General features: G+C 43.8%; 1 protein-coding gene across 3 annotated transcripts in view; it reads right to left on the minus strand.

Annotated features, from left to right (window-relative positions):
* Positions 1 to 5,201: 5,201 nt before the first annotated feature.
* Positions 5,202 to 23,741, minus strand: part of crlf3 (cytokine receptor-like factor 3) — a 62,599-nt gene continuing 44,059 nt past the window's right edge. For all 3 annotated transcript variants that reach the window (XM_080209304.1, XM_080209305.1, XM_080209307.1), the window contains exons 4-9: positions 23,235 to 23,319; positions 20,729 to 20,906; positions 17,911 to 18,133; positions 16,516 to 16,648; positions 11,937 to 12,049; positions 5,202 to 8,358 (exon numbers count right to left, since the gene is read on the minus strand). In XM_080209304.1, the coding sequence (XP_080065430.1) occupies positions 8,105 to 8,358; positions 11,937 to 12,049; positions 16,516 to 16,648; positions 17,911 to 18,133; positions 20,729 to 20,906; positions 23,235 to 23,319 (986 nt within the window). In that variant the 3' untranslated portion in view covers positions 5,202 to 8,104. The remainder of the gene's footprint in view (positions 8,359 to 11,936; positions 12,050 to 16,515; positions 16,649 to 17,910; positions 18,134 to 20,728; positions 20,907 to 23,234; positions 23,320 to 23,741) is intronic.

The raw sequence follows: 23,741 nt of genomic DNA on the forward strand, positions 1-23,741 counted from the left end.
CAGGGGACATGGAGTTGGGGGTAGGGTGTTAGCGTGGATAGAGGATTGGTTGTCAAATAGGAGGCAGAGAGTGGGGGTCAATGGGTGCTATTCGGATTGGCGGTTGGTGACTAGTGGGGTGCCCCAGGGGTCGGTGCTGGGGCCTCAGCTTTTTACCATTTATATAGATGATCTGGAGGAGGGAACCGAGTGCAGGGTGTCGAAATTTGCTGATGACACCAAGATTGGGGGAAAGGCAAATTGTGCGGAGGGTGTGGAGAGTCTGCAGAAGGATCTAGATAGGCTGGGCGAATGGGCCAGGAACTGGCAAATGGAATTTAATGTTGGCAAGTGTGAGGTGGTCCACTTTGGTAGGAAGAATGGTAGGAAGGACTATTACTTAAGTGGCGAAAAACTGCAGCAGGCGACGGTGCAGAGGGACCTTGGGGTCCTTGTGCATGAGTCGCAAAAACCCAGCTTGCAGGTGGTCAGGAAGGCGAATGGGATGCTGGCCTTCATAGCGAGGGGGATTGGATATAAAAGTAGGGAGGTCTTGCTGCAACTGTAGAGGGCACTGGTGAGGTCGCAGCTGGAGTACTGTGTGCAGTTTTGGTCGCCGCACTTACGCAAGGTTATTTTGGCCTTGGAGGGAGTGCAGAGGAGGTTCACTAGGCTGATACCGGAGTTGAGGGGATTGAGCTATGAGGAGAGGCTGAATAAACTGGGCTTGTACTCGTTAGAGTTTAGAAGAATGAGGGGAGATCTCATGAGACGTATAAGATGATGAATGGGATGGATAGGATAGAGGTGGAGAGACTCTTCCCGCTCAAAAAAGACAGTAGGACTAGGGGGCACAGCCTCAAGATAAAGGGGAGGTGGTTTAGAACGGAGTTGAGGAGGAACTTCTTCACTCAAAGGGTGGTGAATCTCTGGAATTCTCTGCCCGTTGAAGTGGTGGAGGCTGCCTCGCTAAATATTTTTAAGAAGCGGGTTGATGGGTTCTTGATAAGAGAGGGGATTAAGGGTTATGGGAAGAGGGCGGGAAAGTGGAACTGAGCCACGACAGATCAGCCATGATCTTATTGAATGGCGGGGCAGGCTCGAAGGGCTAGATGGCCTACTCCTGCTCCTATTTCTTATGTTCTTATGTAAAACAGTAAACCTGTTTTACTAAGCAGTTAAACTTAATGCTGCTTAGTAGGAGTGTCACGGTGGCACAGAGGTTAGCGATGCTGCCTAACAGCGCCAGGGATCCAAGTTCGATTCCCAGCTTGGGTCACTGTGGAGTCTGCATGTTATCCCTGTGTTTGTATGTGTTTCCTCCCACAGGCCAAAAGACATGCTGGTTAGGTGGATTGGCCATGTTAAATTCTCCCTCAGTGTACCTGAACAAGTGCTGGAGTTTGGTTAACTAGGTGTTTTCACAGTAACTTCATTGCAGTATTAATGTAAGCCTACTTGTGACACTAATAAATAAATCTTTACTTTTCCCAACTGAGAAATATTACTCTTGGTCTACCTTTTAAAAACTACACTAAATCTAACTGAATTATGGTCACCACCGCTCATCCTGCTTCATTTTCCAAAACCAAGAACTGTTCCTTATTGGACTTAAATTTTAAGAATTTTGCACCTATCCTGATTAATCACATGGCTAATTTTTGTATCACCTGCAAACTACTTAATCATGCCCACTGTATTTAAGCCCAATTTGATGTACCACAGAAAGCAAGGGATTGAGCCATGAGCTTCCCGCCCACCCAGTAAAACTTAAGTCTTCTACTACTGTATTCTGCATTTTGGAGATTTGTCTACATTTTCTCTGCCTGTGAGGAGGGAGGTATACACACATCAATTTGCTTGCTCGTATTTATTCTCCAACCACAAAAGGCTTTATTTGTACTTGTTTCTTTAAATCAATATTGAGCCCTTTTCCTATCCAAATGTTATCTTCAGGAAAATTGAGTTGCAATTCCAACCCTTAGCAGTATTTCAGTAAAGCTATGATATGCTTGTTTCAATAGCCTGACTATCTTTAATGGTGTATACACTTAAGTTTGATGTTGCCTTTGTCATCAAGTTTCTGCTATTCATTCTCAGCTTCTTTTCCTTCTGAATTTTTGAGGTTTCCAACTCTGCCAAACTCTCTCAAGCCTCTGCATGTTGTGCCCCATTGAGATGCAAGCCATCCTTATACAGGATTCTCTCTCCACCCCCACCCTCCAGAATTGGCCTAAGAATCTAAAGCCCCTACTCCTACACTATATCTATCTGAGTTATCTGATCTATCCTTTTACTGTGCTTGAGTGTATGGCAGCAGGGTTAACTGGTGATTATCATTTGATATCCTGTTCCTTAATTTCTTTGAACTCCCTAAAATCTTCTAATCTCTTACCAATGCTGTTCATCCTCATTCTTCACCCCCCCCCCCCCCCCCCAAACATGTTCTGTACCTTTTGTGACATTCTTGCCCCCTGTCACATTCTTGCCCCCCTGTCACTAGTGATGTAACATGCCATTATTCATCTGCAGATGTGACTGCCCATTTTCCTTGAATCTTCTAGCCTGGCCTCACCACTTCCTTTTTACAGCTGAACCATCTCTTGTGGTGTGGGCTTGACTCTGCTATACTCAAAGGAACCATCACTCACGTGGTGATGCCAATGTTGGAGTGGGATGGGCACAATAAGACCTTCACCAGGTGTAAAAGCAGTGCTCTGAAAGCTCATATTCCAAATAAACCTATTGGATTTTAACCTGGTGTTGTATGACTTCTTAATATGATTACACAGAATATCAGAGAGCAAGATTCACGTGGGACTTCTTCATCCTTGTTTCTCTGGCTGTCCCAATTTGCCAATGTTTGGACATAACCATCACATAAATCATGGTACCTCTATAGTTTGAGTTTGCAAATGCATTGCAATGACTTTTGCTCTCGCTTGGAAAAATGGAGTTCAAGCTCCTACAGCTGTCAATTTGCGCACACATGTGGCATAGGAAGCACCTCTCGGACTAAATTGCACTTTCCAGAAATGAGCAGAAGACTTGTCTGCTGTTGATTAAAACAAGATTCCCTTCTGCTGTTATTTTGTCTCCTCCTACACTGCCCTCATCTCCTGGTTACTCTAGAACTTGTTTATCCCTTCTATTCTGCTTCTCGATCGCTGGGTTTCTGCATCCTTATTCTGACCTCTGAAAGACTACCTCTTAGCAAAATAGTAAGATGTTAACTAAGGCACTAGGAAGAGAGCTCTCTCTCTCTATATATATCAATCTGAAATGTAAGTGGCAACTATCTTCAACTGAATTCACCACTTTGATACTTCTGAATTTCTTGCTGTTGTCACCTTTTGTGCTGTAACCCTGACTTGCCACTCATTCTTTGCTACTATGATTTGTTGGTCTCCAAGTTTCCCCTCAAATTTGTGATTACAGGAAATCGTGAGTAACAGTTAATGGCTGTTTTTCAGGCTAAAGGAATTCCCCAGAGGTTGGGACCTTTGCTCTTTATAAATATATGCAACCTTAACAGGGCAGAACTTCAGAATTTGTAGACAATTGAAAGCATTGTGCTAGAGGCTAGTGTAGAACATAAAAGACAAGTTAGTGGAATGGACAGACAAGTGACAGATGAAATTAATTACTCCGCATTAAAAAACATGGAGAGGAATAAATATACAACTCTAAAAATGAGTGTGTAGGACCAGAGGGACCTGGGTGTTTTTGTGCACAGTTATTGAAGACAGTGGGCCAGGTTGAGAAAATTGTTTATAAAGCAGTTCCTTGGCTATTGCATTGATGTGTGAATGTCACATTTCAGGATGTGAAGGCATTGGGATGCACATGGAAGATTGAGATTGGTTCTAGGGGTGTGTCCTTGACCACATTAAAGTCCAACAGGATTGTTTGGTATCACCAGCTTTTGGAGTGCTGCCCTATCATCAGGTGAGATGGAGCAGCACTCAAAAGTTCATGATACCAAAGAAACCTCCATAGACCTCCAGTAGCACATTGGTTAGCACTGCTACTTCATAGTTCCAGGGACCTGGGTTCGATTCCCGGCTCAGGTCACTGTCTGTGTGGAGTTTGTATATTCTCCTCATGGCTACATGGGTTTCCTTCGGGTGCTCCGGTTTCCTCCCACAGTCCAAAGATGTGTGGGTTAGGTTGATTGGCTTTGCTAAAAAAGAATTGCCCCTTAATGTCCTGGGATGTGTAGGTTAGAGAGATCAGTGAGTAAATGTGCATGGGATTGTAGTTGGTGCAGACTTGATGGGCTGAAGAGCCTCTTTCTGCACTGTAGGGTTCTATGATACCCTGTCATTTAAGTGGATCATCACTAAGAAAAACTAAGAATCCCTACCATAAGGAAGGCAGCCATTCAGCCCATGAAGTCTGTACTGACCACAATCCCACCCAGGTCCTATTCCCATAACCCCACATATTTACCCTGTTAATCCCCTTGACACTAGGGTCAATTTAGCATAGCCAATCAACCTAACCCCCACATCTTTGGACGGTGTGATGAAACTGGAGCATGTGGAGGAAACCCACACAGACATGAGGAGAATGTGCAAACTTCACAGACAGTGACCAAGACCGGAATTGAATGTAGTCCTTGGCACTATGATGTAGCAGTGCTAACTACAGTACCACCATGCTGCCCAAACTGATTTTAACCTAGTGTTGTGAGACATATTACTGTGCTTACCCCAGTCCAATACCATCATCCTCACATTGTTTCCCTGAAGGCCAAGAAGAGATGTGGATAGAGTAAAATCCCCTACAGTGCAGGAGGCTACCATTTGGCCTCATAAGTTTGCTCTGACGTTTTACTCAGGACTACCCTCTGCACTATCTCAGTAATTCCACACGTTCCACTAATGGGATTTACCATGGCTGATCCACCTAACCTGGCTGTATTTGGACTGTAGATAGGGAGAAACTTGGATGAAAGGATTGATAATGAGGGCACAGATTTAAAGTAATGGGCAGTAAAGCAAAAATGTAAAAAGTTCAAAATGGTTAAGGTTTGGAATGCACTGTTCTGGTGTGGAAGCAGGTTGAGGCAGACATGGACTGAATGGCTCTCGCTCTTGTGCTATTAAAGATTCTAAACTCATTCTGCTTTTGTGATGAGAGCAGTAGAAATGGGTTTATTAAGCAAGTAAACAAGCTTTAGAAACTATTGAGAGTAATTCATCAGATCTATAAAATGGTTAAAAAACATGTTCAACTTTATTAGAAATACATGTAATACATTTTCAAGATTAAGGCAAGCAGGTTTTCACAGCCAGGATTGTTGCACAAAGCTTGGATGCAACAAAAAAATTGAGGTGAAAAGGTCGCAATCTGGAGGTTTGTTCCTTTCTGAGAAAAGGCACTCAGTTATAGTTGTGATCTCTGAGGCAATGGCTTGGTATTTGCACTATCACTGAGCTGAAAGCCAATTTTCTTAAGGTGCACAAATTCATTATTGTATGCAATAGGCCATTCATGCGAGAGAACAGTTCTACAGCTGATAGCCTCTGATATGTCACCATCCTTGTTCTTTACAGTTGAGTTTAGTATTGAAGATATCACATTTTTTCCCCACTTAACCCTACACAAAGGTTGATGGATATCAATTTGGACTAGAAAGCTTCTCAGATTTTTCCAAACACCCCTCCCCTAACAGAGATAAATTGGAACACAGCTCCAGCTCCATCACTCAGGCCAACATAAGCATTGGTCAGCCCAGATGCAGAAAACAAATCTACATCCAAGATTCTGGGTTTAGCACCACACCAGAAAGTGAATTCACTAGGGTGCTTTTCAAAACCTTCATTTTTGCTTCAATTACAATCTAACACTTGGACTGTGAACCCATCTGGCCAATCTTCTTTAAATCTTCCAAGTTGCATTTAACCGTATTAGGGTTTGGAAATCTTAAGTTATGACAGTATAAAAAGATTGACATACATATAGGCACTTTCAAATACTATGATTGTCCTTTAGAAAATGATGCTTGTGTGTACAAAGGCACAATTCACCTAATGGTTGGGCACTTAAGACCATTCACAGTGAAAGATGAAAATATAAAAGATAAATCCATAAATTTCCAACCACTGTTTACTTATTGGAAACTGTAAACTTCTCATGCAATAATTACCACCATGCAGGGGTTGAGATGCAGCAACAGTAAAATGGCGAGGTAACGTAGTCACTGCTTTTACATAGGTTTTCATAATAAATACCAGCATAGCAATTTATAAATGGAAATATTAAATTGAGGATCGAATTTATGACTTTAAAATGGGAACTAAATTCTTGGATATCCTGATCCAATTATCCCCCATTTCACTTGAAGTTTTGGTCTTCACTCCCTGTATCTAACATGGGGAATCCATTGATATACACACAGCAGCAATTTCACAGCAAAAATACAGGCAAACTACGCCCTAGTCGAAGACCTTTCCAAGAACACTTTAGAATCTTAAATACTATAAAATACATTTTTTTCCCTGCCCATCTAAATTTTCAGTCACATCCAATTTTTGGAACCAGTCTGTTTCAGATTTTCATTAATCTGTGTATTTTTCAATCTGTACACCAATAGATCTGTCAATTAAGTATTTACCCACCAAAGGATAAAACAGCATCAGGAATGATCTTTCCCAAATCTCCAGGTCCCCAAAATATCAAACTAGACAATCTGGCAAATAGGAATTGGAATAGTAACTGGTCAAAAATTCAAAGGTCCGAGCCGGTGCTGCTCAAAGATGCATATAATTCCTGTTTTTGAATCACATGCATGTTTATTCTCTAACCGTAACCTTCTAACCAAGCACTGGGAAGAGCAGTACAGAAAGGCCTTGTTAAATAAGAGTCCACCCTGGCAAAACTGCATTTTGCTAAGTAGGAGATACAACAAATCTTTCATTTACTAATAAAGTCCCCTTTTTACTACCAGCTGCCAATTGGTGATTAGGCAAAAATTGTCTGCATAATTGTTATCTAATAAATATTAAAAATCAAACGCAAACATTCAAAATGTAGAACATGGAGTGGCATTTAAGGGGAAGCTGGATAAATAAGAGGGGGAAAAGGGGTATGTGGACATTAATAGGGGCACAGTTCTGTTGCCTAAATGGCCTGTACCTGTGTTGTAAATTTTAAGTTGCCAGAGGTTTGCAAGTTATCGATTCTCAGTCCATTTAATGATTCCCATATTTGAGGCCAAAACATTTTAAAACTTATTTCTCAAACTTATTTTGCAGATGCACCATCATTTTAATATCGCCGCAGCCACAAGCACTTTTAAGAAGTTTCTTTTGTGAATAGATATAAAAGTTACACAGCAGCTTTATTCTGCATACGTCAGATCTTGGTACAAACTGATATAAAACCATTCACATTTGCACTCTGGAAATTTTCTCCTTGTCCAGGTTGTTTGGTGTTTACATTACAATTCTCTGCTGCACTTTGGACTGGGCCAAAAACAGAAAATCTTTCTCCTCGTTAGACTAGGTCCCTGGCACCAGTGACTCATGGTATTCAACTAAATAATTTGTAACCTGGCATTTCATTACAGAACATGGCACAAGGCTGGGCAGGATAGGAAAAAAGTATCTCATCACAAGGGCACGCAGTATTTATCACCTCTCATTTAGCTGATGACAGGAAGTTCAGCAACATTCAGCCTGACAAAGCACTGAACAAACACACTGGCCTGACTTCAGGAGTCAGAGCAACATAATTCCACCCGGATGGACAGATTTCATCATCATCACCACAGCGAATGTGTGACAGAATCACCAGGACTCTCCACATCTAATGCACATTGAGGAATTCAGTCACTTTCCGCTGCCTCTTAAATGTTTAATATATTTTTAAGCTTTTGTTTAAATAATTACTGGAAGGATGATAAAACAAAAATGCCTCTTTAGCTTTCCTTCACCATACCCTGTCCTCAATACAATGCAGCAGCTCAGGACATTTCCAATGATGAGTTTTTTTTAAAACTAGAATATAAGGACTATCCTTTACTGTGAAGCTTCCAGCATTTGCACAGGCATTGAGCAGCCGTATCTTGAGTGCTAATAGGTCCCATTAGAAGTGATGATTTAACCCTCATTGGAGTCTAAAATACCAGTACTTTCCAACCTGGATACACAAAGGAACATCCAAAATATAACGCTTCGCAAGGCTGGTCGAGCAGCCAGTCAAACACGACTTCTCGGTTTCCAGAGCTTATAATCACTCTCAGCTTGAAACTGGTCGTATCGTTGAAACCCAAACCCAGGCTGACAACTTCCATGTCAAAGGTTACCGATGACCCAGTGGAAACACAAGGCAGTTGATTGGTCATTTCTTTGCCATTCACAAATACAGCCCCTAAAAAAATAAAATGATGGAACAAGTTATTCACACACAAGAAACGGTCATCACTGGCAAGATCAGCATTTATCACCTGGAATACAGTAAACAAACTGGGTCTCCTTATCTAAGGAAAGATACACTGACAGTCCAGAGAAAGTTCACTAGGTTGATCCCGGGTATTGAGGGATTGAGATGAAGTAGATTGGGCTGTACTCAGTGGAATTTAGAAGAATGAGAAGTGATGGCACAGTGGTCAGCACTGCTGTCTCACATCGCCAGGGACCCAAGTTCGATTCCTGGTTTGTGTGGAGTTTGGACATACTCCCCACGTTTGTGGGGGTTTCCTCCCACAGTCCAAAGATGTGCAAGTTAGGTGAATTGGCCATGCTAAAATTGCCCCTTAGTGTCAGGGAGCCTAGCTAGAATAAATATAGGATGTTATGAAGATAGGGCCTGGATGGGATTGTGATCAGTGCAGACTCGATGGGCCAAATGGCCTCCTTTTGCATTGTAGGGATTCTATGGCCTTATTGAGACATCAGATTATTAGGGGGTTTGACTGAAAGGTTGTTAAAGAACAAAGAACAAAGAACAACCCAGCACGGGAAACAGGCCCTTCGGCCCAACGAGCCCGCGCCGCCGCATCGCCCTACACCTATTCCACCCTGCATGTCTACGAATGGGACCCTACTCAGTCAGATTCAGGGAAGAAATAGTGTCAATTTGGTGGAAACCAATTAGCCTAAGAGCACATCTTTGGGGTGTGGGAGGAAACCGGAGCGCCCGGAGGAAACCCACGCAACCACAGGGAGAATGCGCAAACTCCCACAGACACAGGCCCAAATCCATGTATCTGCACAGCTAGCAGTGCTAGTCACTGAGCTGTTGCGGTGCCCGTCTATCGGTCCAGGATCAAGCACACACACCGACATGAAGTACTAGGCCACTCCTGGACTTCCAAGAGCAGCCCACGCACAACCTGCCGTGTGCATGCCCCTCGCTTAACACGAGGTGGACCTCCACCTGTGGAATAAAGACAAAACATATTAGTTATACAGCCTGCCCTTCCGGTGTCTCCCGAGGTTTACCCTATTTAATAGCCCCTACCATATCCCTCCATTCCCGTTTCACTCATATGCCTATCTAACTGCATCTTAAACGAGTCCAACGTGCCTGCCTCCACCATCCTACTCGGTAGCGCATTCCAGACCCCCACAACTCTCTGTGTAAAGAACCTTCCTCTTACCTCCAAATTATACCTCCCCCCCCTCACCCTTAATTGATGACCTCTTGTGTTCGTACCCAGTCTAGGGAGCAGTCTCTCACTATTAACTCTATCTATTCCCTTCAGTATCTTATATACCTCTATCATGTCCCCTCTCAATCTCCTTCTTTCCAAGGAGAATAGCCCCAGTCTCTTCAGTCTCTCCTCGTAACCCAGTCCCCCCATGCCAGGCAACATCCTGGTAAACCTCCTCTGCACCCTTTCCAGAGACTCCACGTCCTTCCGGTAATAAGGTGACCAGAACTGGACGCAGTACTCCAAATGCGGTCTAACCAACGTTCTGTATAACTGAAGCATTAGACGGCAGCTTTTATACTCTAAGCCCCTTCCTATAAAGGCTAACATCCCATAAGCCTTCCTAACAACGTTCTCCACTTGTGACACAACCTTCATGGATTTGTGGACCTGCACTCCCAGGTCTCTCTGTACATCTATACTCCTAATCGGCCTACCTTTTATCACATAACTCCTCTCTGCATTATTCCTTCCAAAATGCATCACCTCGCATTTGTCAGGATTAAATGCCATCTGCCACCTATCTGCCCACTGCACCAACCTATCTATATCCTGTTGTATCACCTGACAATCCAGCTCTGTACCCGCCAACCCTGCCATCTTGGTGTCATCAGCAAACTTGCTGATCACACCACCTACTCCCTCTTCTAAGTCATTTATGTAGACTACAAAGAGGAGAGGTCCCAGTACCGAGCCCTGCGGCACACCACTGGTCACTGGCCTCCAGCCCGACAAGGTACCCTCCACAACTACCCTCTGTCTCCTATTTCCCAACCAGTTCTCAATCCACCTAACTACCTGGCCTCGTATCCCATGCGCCTTAACCTTTTCTACCAGCCTACCGTGAGGGACTTTGTCAAACGCCTTACTGTTTCCTCTTGTGGTAGAGTCTAGAACCAGAGAGCATAATCTCAGAGTAAGTGGGTTACTCATTTAAGACAGAGATGAGGAGGAATCTCTTCTGAGGGAGGGTGAATCTGAGAAATTCTTTGCTGCAGAGGGCTGTAGAGGCTGGGTCATTAAATAAGTTCAAGACTGAGATCAGCAGATTTTTAATCAGTAAGGGAATCAAAATTTATGGGATAATACGGCAAAGTGAAGTTGAGGATTATATCAGATCAGTCATGATCTCATTGAATGGTGGAACAGACTCAATGAGCTGAATGGCCTACTTCTGCTCCTATGCCTCATCACCCAGCCCTAAGTCCCCTTGAGAAAGCGGCAGTGAATGTAACTGAGTGGCTTGCTTGGCCATTTCAACCACATTGCTGTGGGTCTGGTGTCACATATAGACCAGACTAAGTAAAGATGGCACATTTCCTTCCCTGAGTGACAGTGAACCAGATGCCAACGTCACCGATATTAGCTTTTTATTCCAGATTTATTTAACAAAATTTAAAACCCTCACCTGTCACAGGCTGATTGGAATTGGTGCCTGTGCATTACTAGTGCAGTAACATGACACAGTGTGCAACCACATCCAGAATTAAACCTAATGCTCAGACTGCTGTAGGGAGGCAAAACAGAGACTCGGATTTCACAGGTATTGAGGAGACGTGGTTTGCAACAAAGGGAATTGGAGCAAGAGGCCAGATGGATATTTTCAGCTTTTCTTTGCTTCAAGTCACAGTGTCTGAGATATTGTATTAAATTTGCACCTTTTCATTCCTCAGGAACTCCTCAAAAGTATTTCACACACAATAAAATGTCCTAAAATGCAGAGATCATTGTTGGGAAGGCAGCAACTTTGTGCAGAGTTTACACTTTCTTGACAAATATAAATGAGATAAATAATCAGTCCATCTTTAAATGATGTGGGTGGAAGGATGTACACTGACTAGCATACTGGAAGAAATCCCTTCTCTTTGTGGGATGTTCAGGAGTTACCGGGGCCACCGGAATAGGCAAGTGGTCACCAGCCGGGGTTTAACATCTGGCCCAGTTAGTAACATCTCAGGGAAACACAACACTTTCTCAGATGGTGCAGTACTTGCCCGCTGCTAACAGAACAGGAGATGATCCCCAGATGGGAGTAGGCACATTGTAACACACTCCAGTGCTTTTTTTTTCAGTACTTTTGTTCCAAGAGGATCTTGAAGCAACAATTTGTTATTATTTTGAGTCTTCAAATATTGCACAATCACAGACATCTACAGTGAGCTCCACTTGGGACACTGCAGAACAAACACCATCAAGGTTCCCGCAAGTATATTAGAACACTGGAAAGAGACTAAAAGAATGATCCTTGGAGAAACAGCCCAGCCCACACAACAGCCCCGTTCAGTTTCTTTACCATTTGAGCTAATGCAAACAGCCTTGTCTCTCTGCAAGGAATCACATTCATTTTGTGGCTCAACACACACTCCGATACTGTCTCTTTTATCCGGTGGTCCTGCTGCCTCCATTCTGTGAGCAAAATAAAAACACAGCCTGTTAGAAAATCTCTTCTGCCTCCATGTTTGGCAAAGGCAAGTTAGTGCTGAGGAAATAAAAGAACAAAATTGTATTCGAATAGCCCCTGTCTTGCAAGACAAGATACAAACACTACGAATAGATTCAGTATACAAAACACAAACTGCAATCCTCCCCACTACAAACATAAACCAATACAGGTTGAGGGTTGGTTTACAAGTGTCTCATTCAAGCTCTAATAGGTCTGAACCCTTTTTACAATCTGTATCACCCATAAAAAGTGATGGTTTCAATTATCAACTTGCAATACCTGGAAATAAATATTTGATTTGATTTATTATTGTCACAAGCTTCACTGGTGTGGGTTTGGGTGTTTGAAGCAGACCCACTGAAGGTCCACTTCATATCTCGTTCCCAACCACTCAAGGCAGCGCACAACAAGACAAATCACCCAGTTAAAATGAGAGATTAGGAAGAGAGATCCTCTTGGATTATTTATCTTGATTTGATTTATTATTGTCACATGTATTAACATACAGTGAAAAGTATTGTTTCTTGCACGAAATACATAAGAACATAAGAAATAGGAGCAGGAGTAGGCCATCTAGCCCTTCGAGCCTGCCCCGCCATTCAATAAGATCATGGCTGATGTGTCGTGGCTCAGTTCCACTTTCCCGCCCTCTCCCCATAACCCTTAATCCCCTTGCCTATCAAAAACCTATCAACCCACATCTTAAATATATTTAGCGAGGCAGCCTCCACCACTTCAATGGGCAGAGAATTCCAGAGATTCACCACTCTGAGTGAAGAAGTTCCTCCTCAACTCCGTTCTAAACTGCGCCCCCCTTATCTTGAGGCTGTGCCCTCTAGTTCTACTGTCCTTTCTGAGCGGGAAGAGCCTCTCCACCTCTATCCTATCCATCCCATTCATCATCTTATATGTCTCAATGAGATCTCCCCTCATTCTTCTAAACTAACGAGTACAAGCCTAGTTTATTCAGCCTCTCCTCATAGTTCAACCCCCTCAACTCCGGCATCAGCCTAGTAAACCTCCTCTGCACTCCCTCCAAGGCCAAAATATCCTTGCGTAAGTGTGGCGACCAAAACTGCACACAGTACTCCAGCTGCGGCCTGTACAGTTGCAGCAAGACCTCCCTACTTTTATATTCAATCCCCCTTGCTATAATAGACAAAGCATTCCGTTCATAGAGAAGGAAAGGAGACAGTGCAGAATGTAAAGTCATAGTTAGGGTGCAGAGAAAAATCAACTTAATGTAAGTTTCCCGTGCTGTGTTGTTCTTTGTTGTTTATAAGGTAGGTCCATTCAAATGTCTGATGGTAGCAGGGAAGAAGCTGTTCTTGAATCGGTTGGTACGTGACTTCAGATTTTTATATCTTCTTTCCGATGGAAGAAGGTGCAAGAGAGAATGTCTGGGGCATGTGGGGTCCTTGATTATGCTGGCTGCTCTGAGGCAGTGGGAGGTGTAGATAGAGTCAATGGATGGAAGGCTGGTTTGTGTGATGGACTGGGCTTCGTTCACAACCTTCTGCAGTTCTTATGGTCTTCGGCAGAACAGGGGCCATACCCTGATACAACCAGGAAAAATGTTTTCTAAAAATTAGTGAGTCATAGCGGATGCACAATGCGCAGTGATTAGCACTTCTGTCTCACAGCATCAGGGATCTGGGCTCAATTCCTGGCTTGGGACGCTGTCTGTATGGAGTCTGCACATTCTCCATGTCTGCATGGGTTTCCTCCCACAATCCGGAAGATGTGCTGGTTAGGTGCATTGGCCATGCTAAATTCTCTCCCTCAGTGTACCCAAACAGGTGCCAGAGTGTGGTGACTATGGGATTTTCACAGTAACTTCATTACAGTGTTAATGTAAATCTACTTGTGACAGTAATAAACTTTAGCAGATATGCCAAATTTCCTTAGCCTCCTGAGAAAGTAAAGGCATTGGTGGGCTTTCTTAACTATAGTGTCAGCATGGGGCGACCAAGTTGTTGGTGATCTGCACACCTAAAATTTTGAAGCTCTCGACCATTTACATAAGAACATAAGAAATAGGAGCAGGAGTAGGCCATCTGGCCCTTCGAGCCTGCCCCGCCATTCAATAAGATCATGGTTGATCTGTCGTGGCTCAGTTCCACATTCCTGCCCTCTCCCCATAACCCTTAATCCCCTCGCTTATCAAAAACCCATCAACCCGCGTCTTAAAAATATTTAGCGAGGTAGCCTCCACCACTTCAAATCTATGTCGTCTCATTGATGTAGACAGGGGCATGTTCTCCATTACGCTTCCTGAAATCAATGGCAATCTCTTTCGTTTTACTAACATTGAGGGAGAGATTATTGTTGCCGCACCAGTTCACCAGATTCTGTATCTCAATTCTCGTCATTGTTTGAGATCTGACCCACGGTGGTGTCATCAGCAAACTTGAAAATCGAGTTGGAGGGGAACTTGGCCACACAGTCATAGGTGTATAAGAAGTATAGTAAGAGGCTGAGAACACAGTCTTGTGGGGCACCAGTGTTGAGGATGATTGTGGCAGATGTATCCTTACTGATTGAGAGTTTGAAAGTTCAGGATCCAGTTCCAGAGGGAGGAGCCGAGCCCTGGGCCACGGAGTTTGGAGATGAATTTTGTCGGAATAATGGTGTTGAAGGCTGAGCTGTATTCAATAAATAAGAATCTGACGTAAGTGTTTTTGTTGTCTAGGTGTTCCATGATTCAGTGTAGGGCCAGGGAGATGGCATCTGCTGTAGACCTGTTGTGGTGGTAGGTGAACTGTAATGGATCCAGGCAATCTGGGAGGCTGGAATTGATTTGTACCATGACTAACCTTTCAAAGCACTTCATACTGATAGATGTCAGAGCCATTGGGCAATAGTCATTAAGGCTTTCACAGAGTGGATCACAGATCGTGAAAGGTTCAGCCTCAGCAGTCAGAGAGATATGGCACTCAGGAATGAACACTGAACAGCAGCAGTTCAGTGAGAACAAGCCAAGCTAGACTCATCTTTCTGCCCTGGAACCATTTTCTGCCTTAGGAGGGAGGCAGTGGCCTAGGGACATTATCGCTAGGCTATTAATCCAGAAACTCAGATAATGTTCTGGGAACCTGGTTTGAATCCCGCCACAGCAGATGGTGGAATTTGAATTTAAATTTTAAAATTCTGGAATTAAGAATCTACTGATGACCATGAAACCATTGTCAATTGTCGGAAAAATCCATCTGGATCACTAATGTCCTTTAGGGAAGGAAATTTACAGTCCTTACCCTGGTCTGGCCTACTTGTGACACCAGAGCCACAGCAGTGCGGCTGACTCTTGACTGCTCTCTGAAATGACCTAGCAAGCCTCACAGTTCAAGGGCAATGAGGGACTGCCCCAAAACGAAGGAAATTGTCATCAACTTCAGGAAGCATAGTGGAGAACAAGACCTGTCTACATCAATGGATGAAGTAGAAATGGTCGAGAGCTTGAAAATTTTAAGTGCCCAAATCACTAACAACCTGTCCTGGTCACCCCATGAACGAATAAATAAAGAATTAGAAATTAAAAATCAGTGCCCTCTGGCTGGCATGGACAAGATGGGCTGAATGGCCTCCTTTTGTGCTGTGATTTTTCTATGGTTCTTTGGGTATATTGATAAGAAGTTCATTGGTCTGTTCAAAACTGTAGAAGCTCTAAGAGCACTAACCACTCTCATTTGCCTCGACCTTTTTCTCAGCCAAACATCTAGAAACATAGAAAAACTACAGCACAAACAGGCCCTTTGGCCCACAAGTTGTGCTGAACATGTCCCTACCTACTAGGTATACCTATAACCCTCTATCTTACTAAGTTCCATGTACTTATCCAAAAGTGTCTTAAAAAATCCTATTGAATCCACCTCCACCACCACTGCCGGCAGCCGATTCCACGCAGCCACCACCGTCTGAGTGAAAAACTTACCCCTGACATCTCCCCTGTACCTACTCCCCAGCACCTTAAACCTGTGTCCTCTTATGGCAACCATTTCAGCCCTAGAGAAAAACCTCTGAGGATCCACTTGATCAATACCTCTCACCATCTTATACACCTCTATCAGGTCACCCCTCATCCTTCGTCTCTCCAAGGAGAAAAGACCAAACTCTCTCAACTTATCCTCATAAGGCATGCCACCCAATCCAGGCAACATCTTGTAAATCTCCTCTGCACCCTTTCAATGGCTTCCACATCCTTTCTGTAATGAGGTGAACACAGTAAGCAGCTCTTGTGATTTGCTGCCAGTCTCTCTAAGGAATCTGTTTCCCACAATAATCACGCACCATCCAAAGCCTCCAATCTAAACTCTCAGACGGCTGAAGGTGGTGAACTAAGTTGGAGTTTACAGTCTCAACCCTACAGCCAGTTACACTTTCTGTTGGAGAGTTTGGGAAACAATAATAATGGCAGCAGTAAAGCACTTACCGAAATGTCAGCGTCTGTCCACTGGTGTAAGTGGGTTCCTTGGAGTATAACACACCGGACGAAGGAGAATCATTCCTGAGTGCCATGTCTCTCCGACTGCTGAGACTGAACCCTTCGCAACCTGTGATCCACTCTGTGAACAAGATTCAACACAGATTCATATGGATAACTGCTCAGTTCTGTCTATTTAAGTTTCAGTCCACTCTCTTAGTTAGGGATTCCTCACATTACAGCAATATGGAACTCCTCACTTTGTCAAAAACAATGTGCGTCCTGTTTAGATATCAAATCTATAAAGGCCAAGTCATATTCTGGATACCAGAGACTAGAAAGTTAGTGGGATTGATGTACAAGGAGAGATTGGGTCGGTTAGGATTAAATTGCTGGGGTTTAATAGACTGAGGGAAGATCTCATTGAAATCTATAAAATTCTAACATGATTAGACAGGGTGGATGCAGGAAGGATGTTCTTGATAGTGGGGGAGTCCAGAACCAAGGGTCACAGAGTGAGGATACAGGGTAGACCATTTAGGACGGAGATGCGGAGAAATTTCTTCACCCAGAGGGCGGTCAGCCTGTGGAATTCACTACCACAGAAAGTAACTGAAGCAAAAACATTGCATGTTTTCCAAAAAGAAGTCAGATACAGCACAGAGGGCAGCACAATGGCTTTGTGGTTAGCACTGCTGCCTCACAGCACCAAGGAGCTGGGTTTGATTCCCAGCTTGGGTCACTATTTATGTAGAGTTTGCACATTCTCCCTGCGTCTGCGTGGGTTTCCTCCACGTGGTCCAGTTTCCTTCCACAGTCCAAAGATGTGCGGGTTAGGTGAACTGGCCATGATAAATTGCCAGGGGGACTAGCTGGGGTAAAATGCATGGGGTTATGGGGATAGGGCCTGTGTGGGATTGTGGTCGGTGCAGATTCAATGGGCTGACTGGCCTCCTGCACTGTAGATTCTATAATTCTATGATTCACTTGGGGTGAAGGGGATCAAAGGATATGGGGGGGAAGGTGGGAACAGGTCACTGAGATGGCTGATCAACCATGATCATGTTGAATGGCAGAGCAGGTTCAAAGGGCCGAATGGCCTTCTCCTATTTTCTATGTTTTAAATTTAATCAGTGCTGATTTAATGATGTCAGCCTGGGTCTTATCCGTTAATACAACTGGGCTTTAGTGCTGCAGATCTTGAGTGTGTCTGGAGGGGGGCAACATTGAGAGTGGGAGGGAGGGAAAAGACAGAGAGATGAAGGAAGGGAAAATAAACCAAGAGGAGGAAAAGAGACCAAGCGAGCACAGCAGAAAGAAGTGAGACAAGAGAGGTCTCTGGATGGGGAGAGAACGAGCAAACGGAGAAATCCTGAGAGTATTGCTGTTAATGGACTAACTGACCGTGTGCAGTCAGAGTGGTGTACCCGCTCTGTGGAATACTCCAAGGACTCCACTCCAGGCGTCCTTCTCTCCGCGCGCACACACGGAACGTGTAGGCAACATTCGGGTCAATGTGCAAAACCACAAACTCAGTATCAGGACCAATGTAGACGTCGTCAAATTGGCAAGAGGTGCTTTTACAGAACTGTAACCGATATTCCTGCGCCACAAAGTCTTCATCATCCTAACAACAAAACATAAGAGATCAGTCCGCATCATTTACATTTCAACAAGGCCCTGTGGTGAGTAATTGCACCTAAATGAGTCACAGAGACCAGGGAAGGCCACGACTTCTCGCAAGCCGTGTCCAGCATACCTTCTAATTATATCTTTTATCTCGTTCTATGCTTCTAAAACTTCACTGTAGCTCTTAAACTTTTAACAATGTTCTAATTCTTCCCTGCTGCCATCAGGACTTACCTCCTATTAAGTTGATCTTTCCCTACACAACAGCTATGACTGTAACATTACATTCTGCGCTCTCTCTCTCTCTCTCATTTCCTTCACTACAAACGGTATGCTTTGTATAGCACAAGAAACAATACTTTTCATTGTATACTAATACATGTGGCAATAATAAATCAAATCAAATCCAATTCAAGTCCCAATGACCCATTACTCCATCTTTACTGACTGACACTGCCTGAGTTTGGACAGTGGAATGTGAACAATTTTGAGTGAAGAGGGGGGACTGAAAAATTTGAGTGTTATTAATACTTGAGATTCAGTCAGATCTAAAGCTGTGAACATCAAGTCTGGACCATTTTAAACTCAGATAGGAATCTGAACTGAATTGGCCAACACAGCAGACCTGAAGCTTATTTCCAGTGTCCAATAAAGCTCGGCTGTTCCCTCTGGTGGTCACTATCAGAAATGCACAGACAGAACTGTCACGTTTCCGATATTAGAATCATGGAACCATGTGGCCCGTGGTCCAATTTGTCTCTTCTCACCTCATCCTGCCGCCCACAACCAACTGCTCTTTCCCCATAGCTCTACATTTTTTATATTCTTCCAGTCTCTATTAATGGCACAGTGCTGCTTCAGAACGCCAGGGATCTGGGTTCAATTCCAGCCTCAGGTCACTGTCTGTGTGGAGTTTGCATGTTCTCCCTGCGTTTGCTTGAGTTTCCTCCGGGTGCTCCAGTTTTCTCCGGGTGCTCCAGTTTTCTCCCACAGTCCAAAGATGTGCAAGTTAAGTGGATTGGCCATGCTAAATTGACCCTAGTGTCAGGGGGATTTGCAGGGTAAACATGTGGGGTTGCAGGAATAGGGCCTGGGTAGGTGCAGACTTGATGAGTGAATGGCTTCCTTCTGTACTGTAGGGATTCTATAATTCTATTCAATTCTTTGTAAAGTTACTAAAACCGCTTGCACTGCCCTTTTAAGGCAGCTCACAACTCACTGTGAAAACAATTCAGGTCTTTAGCCAATTACCATAAATCTGTGTTTCCTGTCCAGGAGAAATAGTAAGAAATTTCACAACACCAGGTTAAAGTCCAACAGATTTATTTGGTATCACAAGCTTTAGGAGCACTGCTCCTCCATCAGGAGAAACAACTTCTTTTATTCCATGAAAATGCCTGAATTTTGAGCACCTCTATTAAATCTTTTAGAAACGTTTAAGTTGGAAAGTGAATAACAGACTTGCATCATTCAAGGAAGCAACTCAACATGTTCAGGAACGTTTTTTTGGGGGGTGGGGGGACTGGGGAAGAGAAAAAAATAATTCACAGTGAGAGGATATCAGTCAAAATCTTTACTACCATTCATTGTCCAAGAAGTGAGAGTTAGGACAGGGTACAATGTGCCAGCTACACTGTGCAACACCTCTCAAACCCAGTTAAACAGGAGGAAAATCCTGAGAGCTTTGCCTTCAATGGACTGACTAACTAACCCTCTGCAATCAGAATATTATCCCGCTCTGTGGGTCTCAAGCAAGCAGCAGTGCAGATGGTCCATGTACTCAGCTTGTCCCGTCCCTAAGGAAGACTGACAAAACACCACGGCTGCATCGTGGCACAGTGGTTAGCACTGCTGCCTCACAGCACCAACGACCTGGATTCAAATCCTGGCTTGGGTCAGTGTCTGTGTGGAGTTTGCAAATTCTTCCCATGTCTGCGTGGGTTTCCTCCGAGTACTTCGATTTCCTCCCACAGTCCAACAATGTGCAGTTTGGTGGATTGGCCATGCTAAGTTGCTCCTTGGTGTCAGGGGGCTAGATATGGAGTTATGGGGGTAGGGCCTGGGTAGGATTGTGGTTGGTGCACTGAATGGCCTTCTTCTGCACTGTAGGTGTTTTAAGATTCTGAACCCGGCAGGTTTTATGCTGCTTCATGTCCTGCTAAAACTGCATTGGGGTCCAAATGAAGTCATATTGTCCCGATTGACATATTCACCAGACTTCCACCCAGGGCATCAGGCTCCTCAACTGCCTGGGAAGACGGACATTAGAACGGCCAATGGGGCAGGAACACATGTCCACCACCTGCCTGCTGTGCCTAATTTCATGGGCAAACAGACTCTAAGGGCCACATGGCCTGCTCTGGTTCCTATAGCAGCTTTTCCCATAAAGTCACTGAGCCAAAGTTAGCTCTGAAACCAGTCTAAAGTGACAGCCCCTTTTCATGTGAATGAAACACTTCTCCACAAACTTTCTTTTTCCATGACCTCTTCCTGATACAGATGGGCAGAGTGCGGGGAAGAGAGGAGAGAAAAGGAAGAAGTGTCTCCACTTGAGCAGCTATGTTCAAGATTTGCATTTCAGAGATTTGCTCACCATACACCATCGCACGAGAATTCCTCCGGGCCTTTCAGTCAGTTCTTCGATCTGGACTGGAGGATGAGAAGCAATCGCTCCGTAGCTAAAGATTCGATCCTTGACAAAACTGAGCAAATTTTCCTCTAACTGAGCTGATAAACACGGCACTTCCGCCAGTGAGGGGACCTCCGGCAAACTGGATTCAAAACAAACCCGAGGAGAGAAAAAGAGACATTTCAGTAAACACAGCAGGATTTCAGAATACAAAAGATGCTTGCACGCTAATGCATATTCTTCTGTATGAACCACTCCAGTATTTCCAGCTCTCCAACTGTCCACAGACCACCTGAGTCACCTTAGTCTCAAATTCAACAGTTTTCCAAAACATCAAAGTCGCAAGATGAAAGGAACAGTGGTTATGATGCTGGACCAGTAATCCACAGGCTGGATTAACGATCTGGAAACACTGGTTCAAATCCCACCACAAAGCCTGGGGAATCTAGATTCAGCAAATAAATAAATCAGAAATAAAATACTGACAATAGTAACTGCAGCAATGAAACAGAGATTGTTGTAAAAACCTCGCTGGTAAAAACATCAATGTCCTTCAGGGAAGTAGAAATGCCGTTCTCACCTGCTGTGGGCTGCATTTGACCCACGTAGAACTGTAGAACCATAGAAAAGTTACAGCACAGGTGGTCATTCAGTCCATTTGGTCCGTACCAGCCCAAGGACACCCAGGTGCCCTTTCTAATCCCAACCTCTTGCATCTGGCCCATAGCCCTGTCGCTTTCAGCACTCAAGGTGCAGATCCAAGTACTTTTTAGTATAGTTTAGGTTATCTGCCTCCACCACCAACTCAGGCAGCGAGTCCCAGACACCCACCACTCTCTGCAAACAAAGTTCTTCCTCATGTCCCCGCTACACCACCAACTGTCATTTATCTTGAATCTATGTCCTCGATTAGAGAATTCTCCACTAAGGAAAACAATTTTATTCTATCCACTCTTTGTCTCCCCCTCATAATTTTGTACACCTCTGTCACATCACCACTCAGCCTTCTTTGTTCCAAGGAAAATAACCCCAAGCTATCCAGTCTCTCTTCATAACTACACTTTTCTTGCTCTGGCAATATTCTTGTAAACCTCCTCTGCACAGTAAATCAGTTCCTCTTCAGTGCCATCTGAAGTGATCTAGCAAGCCACTCGGTTAACAAATTGGAAAATTAGGGATGGGAATAAATGATGGCATTAACATTGACACCTCCTCCTTTGCATGAATAATAGGTAGGGAGGGAGAGATGGTGAGGAGAGATTGACTTACTGATACATGTGCTTGTGCATACTAACAGAGCATCACTGAACTCCAGACAGAATCATAGAATCTTATAAAGTAATAGAATGGTTTCAGCACAGATGGCGGTACTTTGGCTCATTCAGCCTATCCTGGCTCTCTGCAAGATCGACCTTCCCAGTCGCTGACGCTTTCTCAATTCATTTTTGAAGGTTATAATTGAATCAGTCTCCATTGCCGTTTCAGAGGTTCATAAGATATAGAAGTAGAATTGGGCCATTCGGCCCATTATGTCCACTCTGCCTTTCGATCATGGCTGATGTGCTCCTCGTTCCCATTTTCCTGCCTTCTCATCATAACCCTTCAACCCATTACCAATTAAAAATCTGTCTCACTCTTCAAATTTACTCACTGTCCCAGCATCTACTGCACTTTGGGGTAGTGAATTCCACAGATTCACAGCGCTTTGTGAGTAGTTTTTCCTCAATTCTGTTTTAAATTTGCTACCTCTTATTTTAAGACTATGACCTCTCATCTTAGAATGTCCCAAAAGAAGAGGGAGCATCCGCTCCACGTCTACTTTATCCATACCTTTTATTATCTTGTATACCTCAATCTGATCTCCCCTCATTCTTCTAAATTCCAGAGAATATGGGCCTAAACTGTTCAATCTCTCTTTACATGACAAACCCACATCTCTGGAATTAATCTAGTGAACCTCCTCTGAACTGCCTCCAATGCCACTACATCTTTGCTTAAATAAGGGGGCCAAAATTGTGCACAATACTCCAGGTGCAGCCTCACCAATGTCTTGTATAGTTTTGAAGCAATGCAGTCCACATTCGAACCACTCACTGTGCAAAAGCTTTTCCTCAAGTCACCTCTGCTTCTTTTGCTAAGCATGCTTGTTTTAGACCCCACTGTCAATGGGAATATATGTCCAGAGTCCTCCTTGTTTGGAACATGTCTACCCAATCGCCTTTCAGCCTTGTCTTATTCAAGCTTCTCTGAGAGAGAGAGAGCACAAGAGCATGGTTCTATATGTCCACCCGAAGATAGACAAATCCACTGTGTAACACTGCATCCAACACGTCCTGGCAGTACAGCACTCCCTCAGCGCTGTACTGAGAGTGTCAGCCTGGATCCTTGGATAATATCTATATACTCCGTGCTCACACATAAAATGGAGGAAAAGCAAGAAATAATTTGATCAAACAGAAAAAACACTGACCTGTCAAGTTGGATTTGCAGAGCTTTTTTTGTGAAGTTTCTGAGTTTCTCTTCCTCTGCCGTTCCACAGAGCACAGCAACCTCTCCTATAAAATTGTTAAAGACTGTCAGCTAAGCAGCATCCGCACAGCGAGTCCTTTATCCCATGATTTCTTGCCATTCCATACCCACCATAAAATGTCTAATTTTCAAAATGAGTGTTTAACTAAACTAATTAGAAATTATAGCAGAGAAAGAGATAATTTAACCTAACTGGCTCAGGCAGTGTTTATGTTTTACACAAACCACCTTTCACTTTATCTCACCTTATTGCCATATCATTCTAGTTACCCAAACATGAGCAAGCTCTCTTGTGCTCCATGTGGTCATTACATAGAATTACATGATCAAGAAGGCAAATGGAATGCTAGCCTTTATAGCGAGGGGGATAGAATATAAAAGCAGGGAGGTCTTGCTGCAACTGTACAGGGTACTGGTGAGGCCGCAGCTGGAGCACTGTGCGCGGTTT

This window comes from Carcharhinus amblyrhynchos, chromosome 21 (genome assembly GCF_965287045.1).
Source record: "Carcharhinus amblyrhynchos chromosome 21, sCarAmb.v2.hapA, whole genome shotgun sequence".
In the NCBI taxonomy this organism is placed as follows: domain Eukaryota; kingdom Metazoa; phylum Chordata; class Chondrichthyes; order Carcharhiniformes; family Carcharhinidae; genus Carcharhinus; species Carcharhinus amblyrhynchos.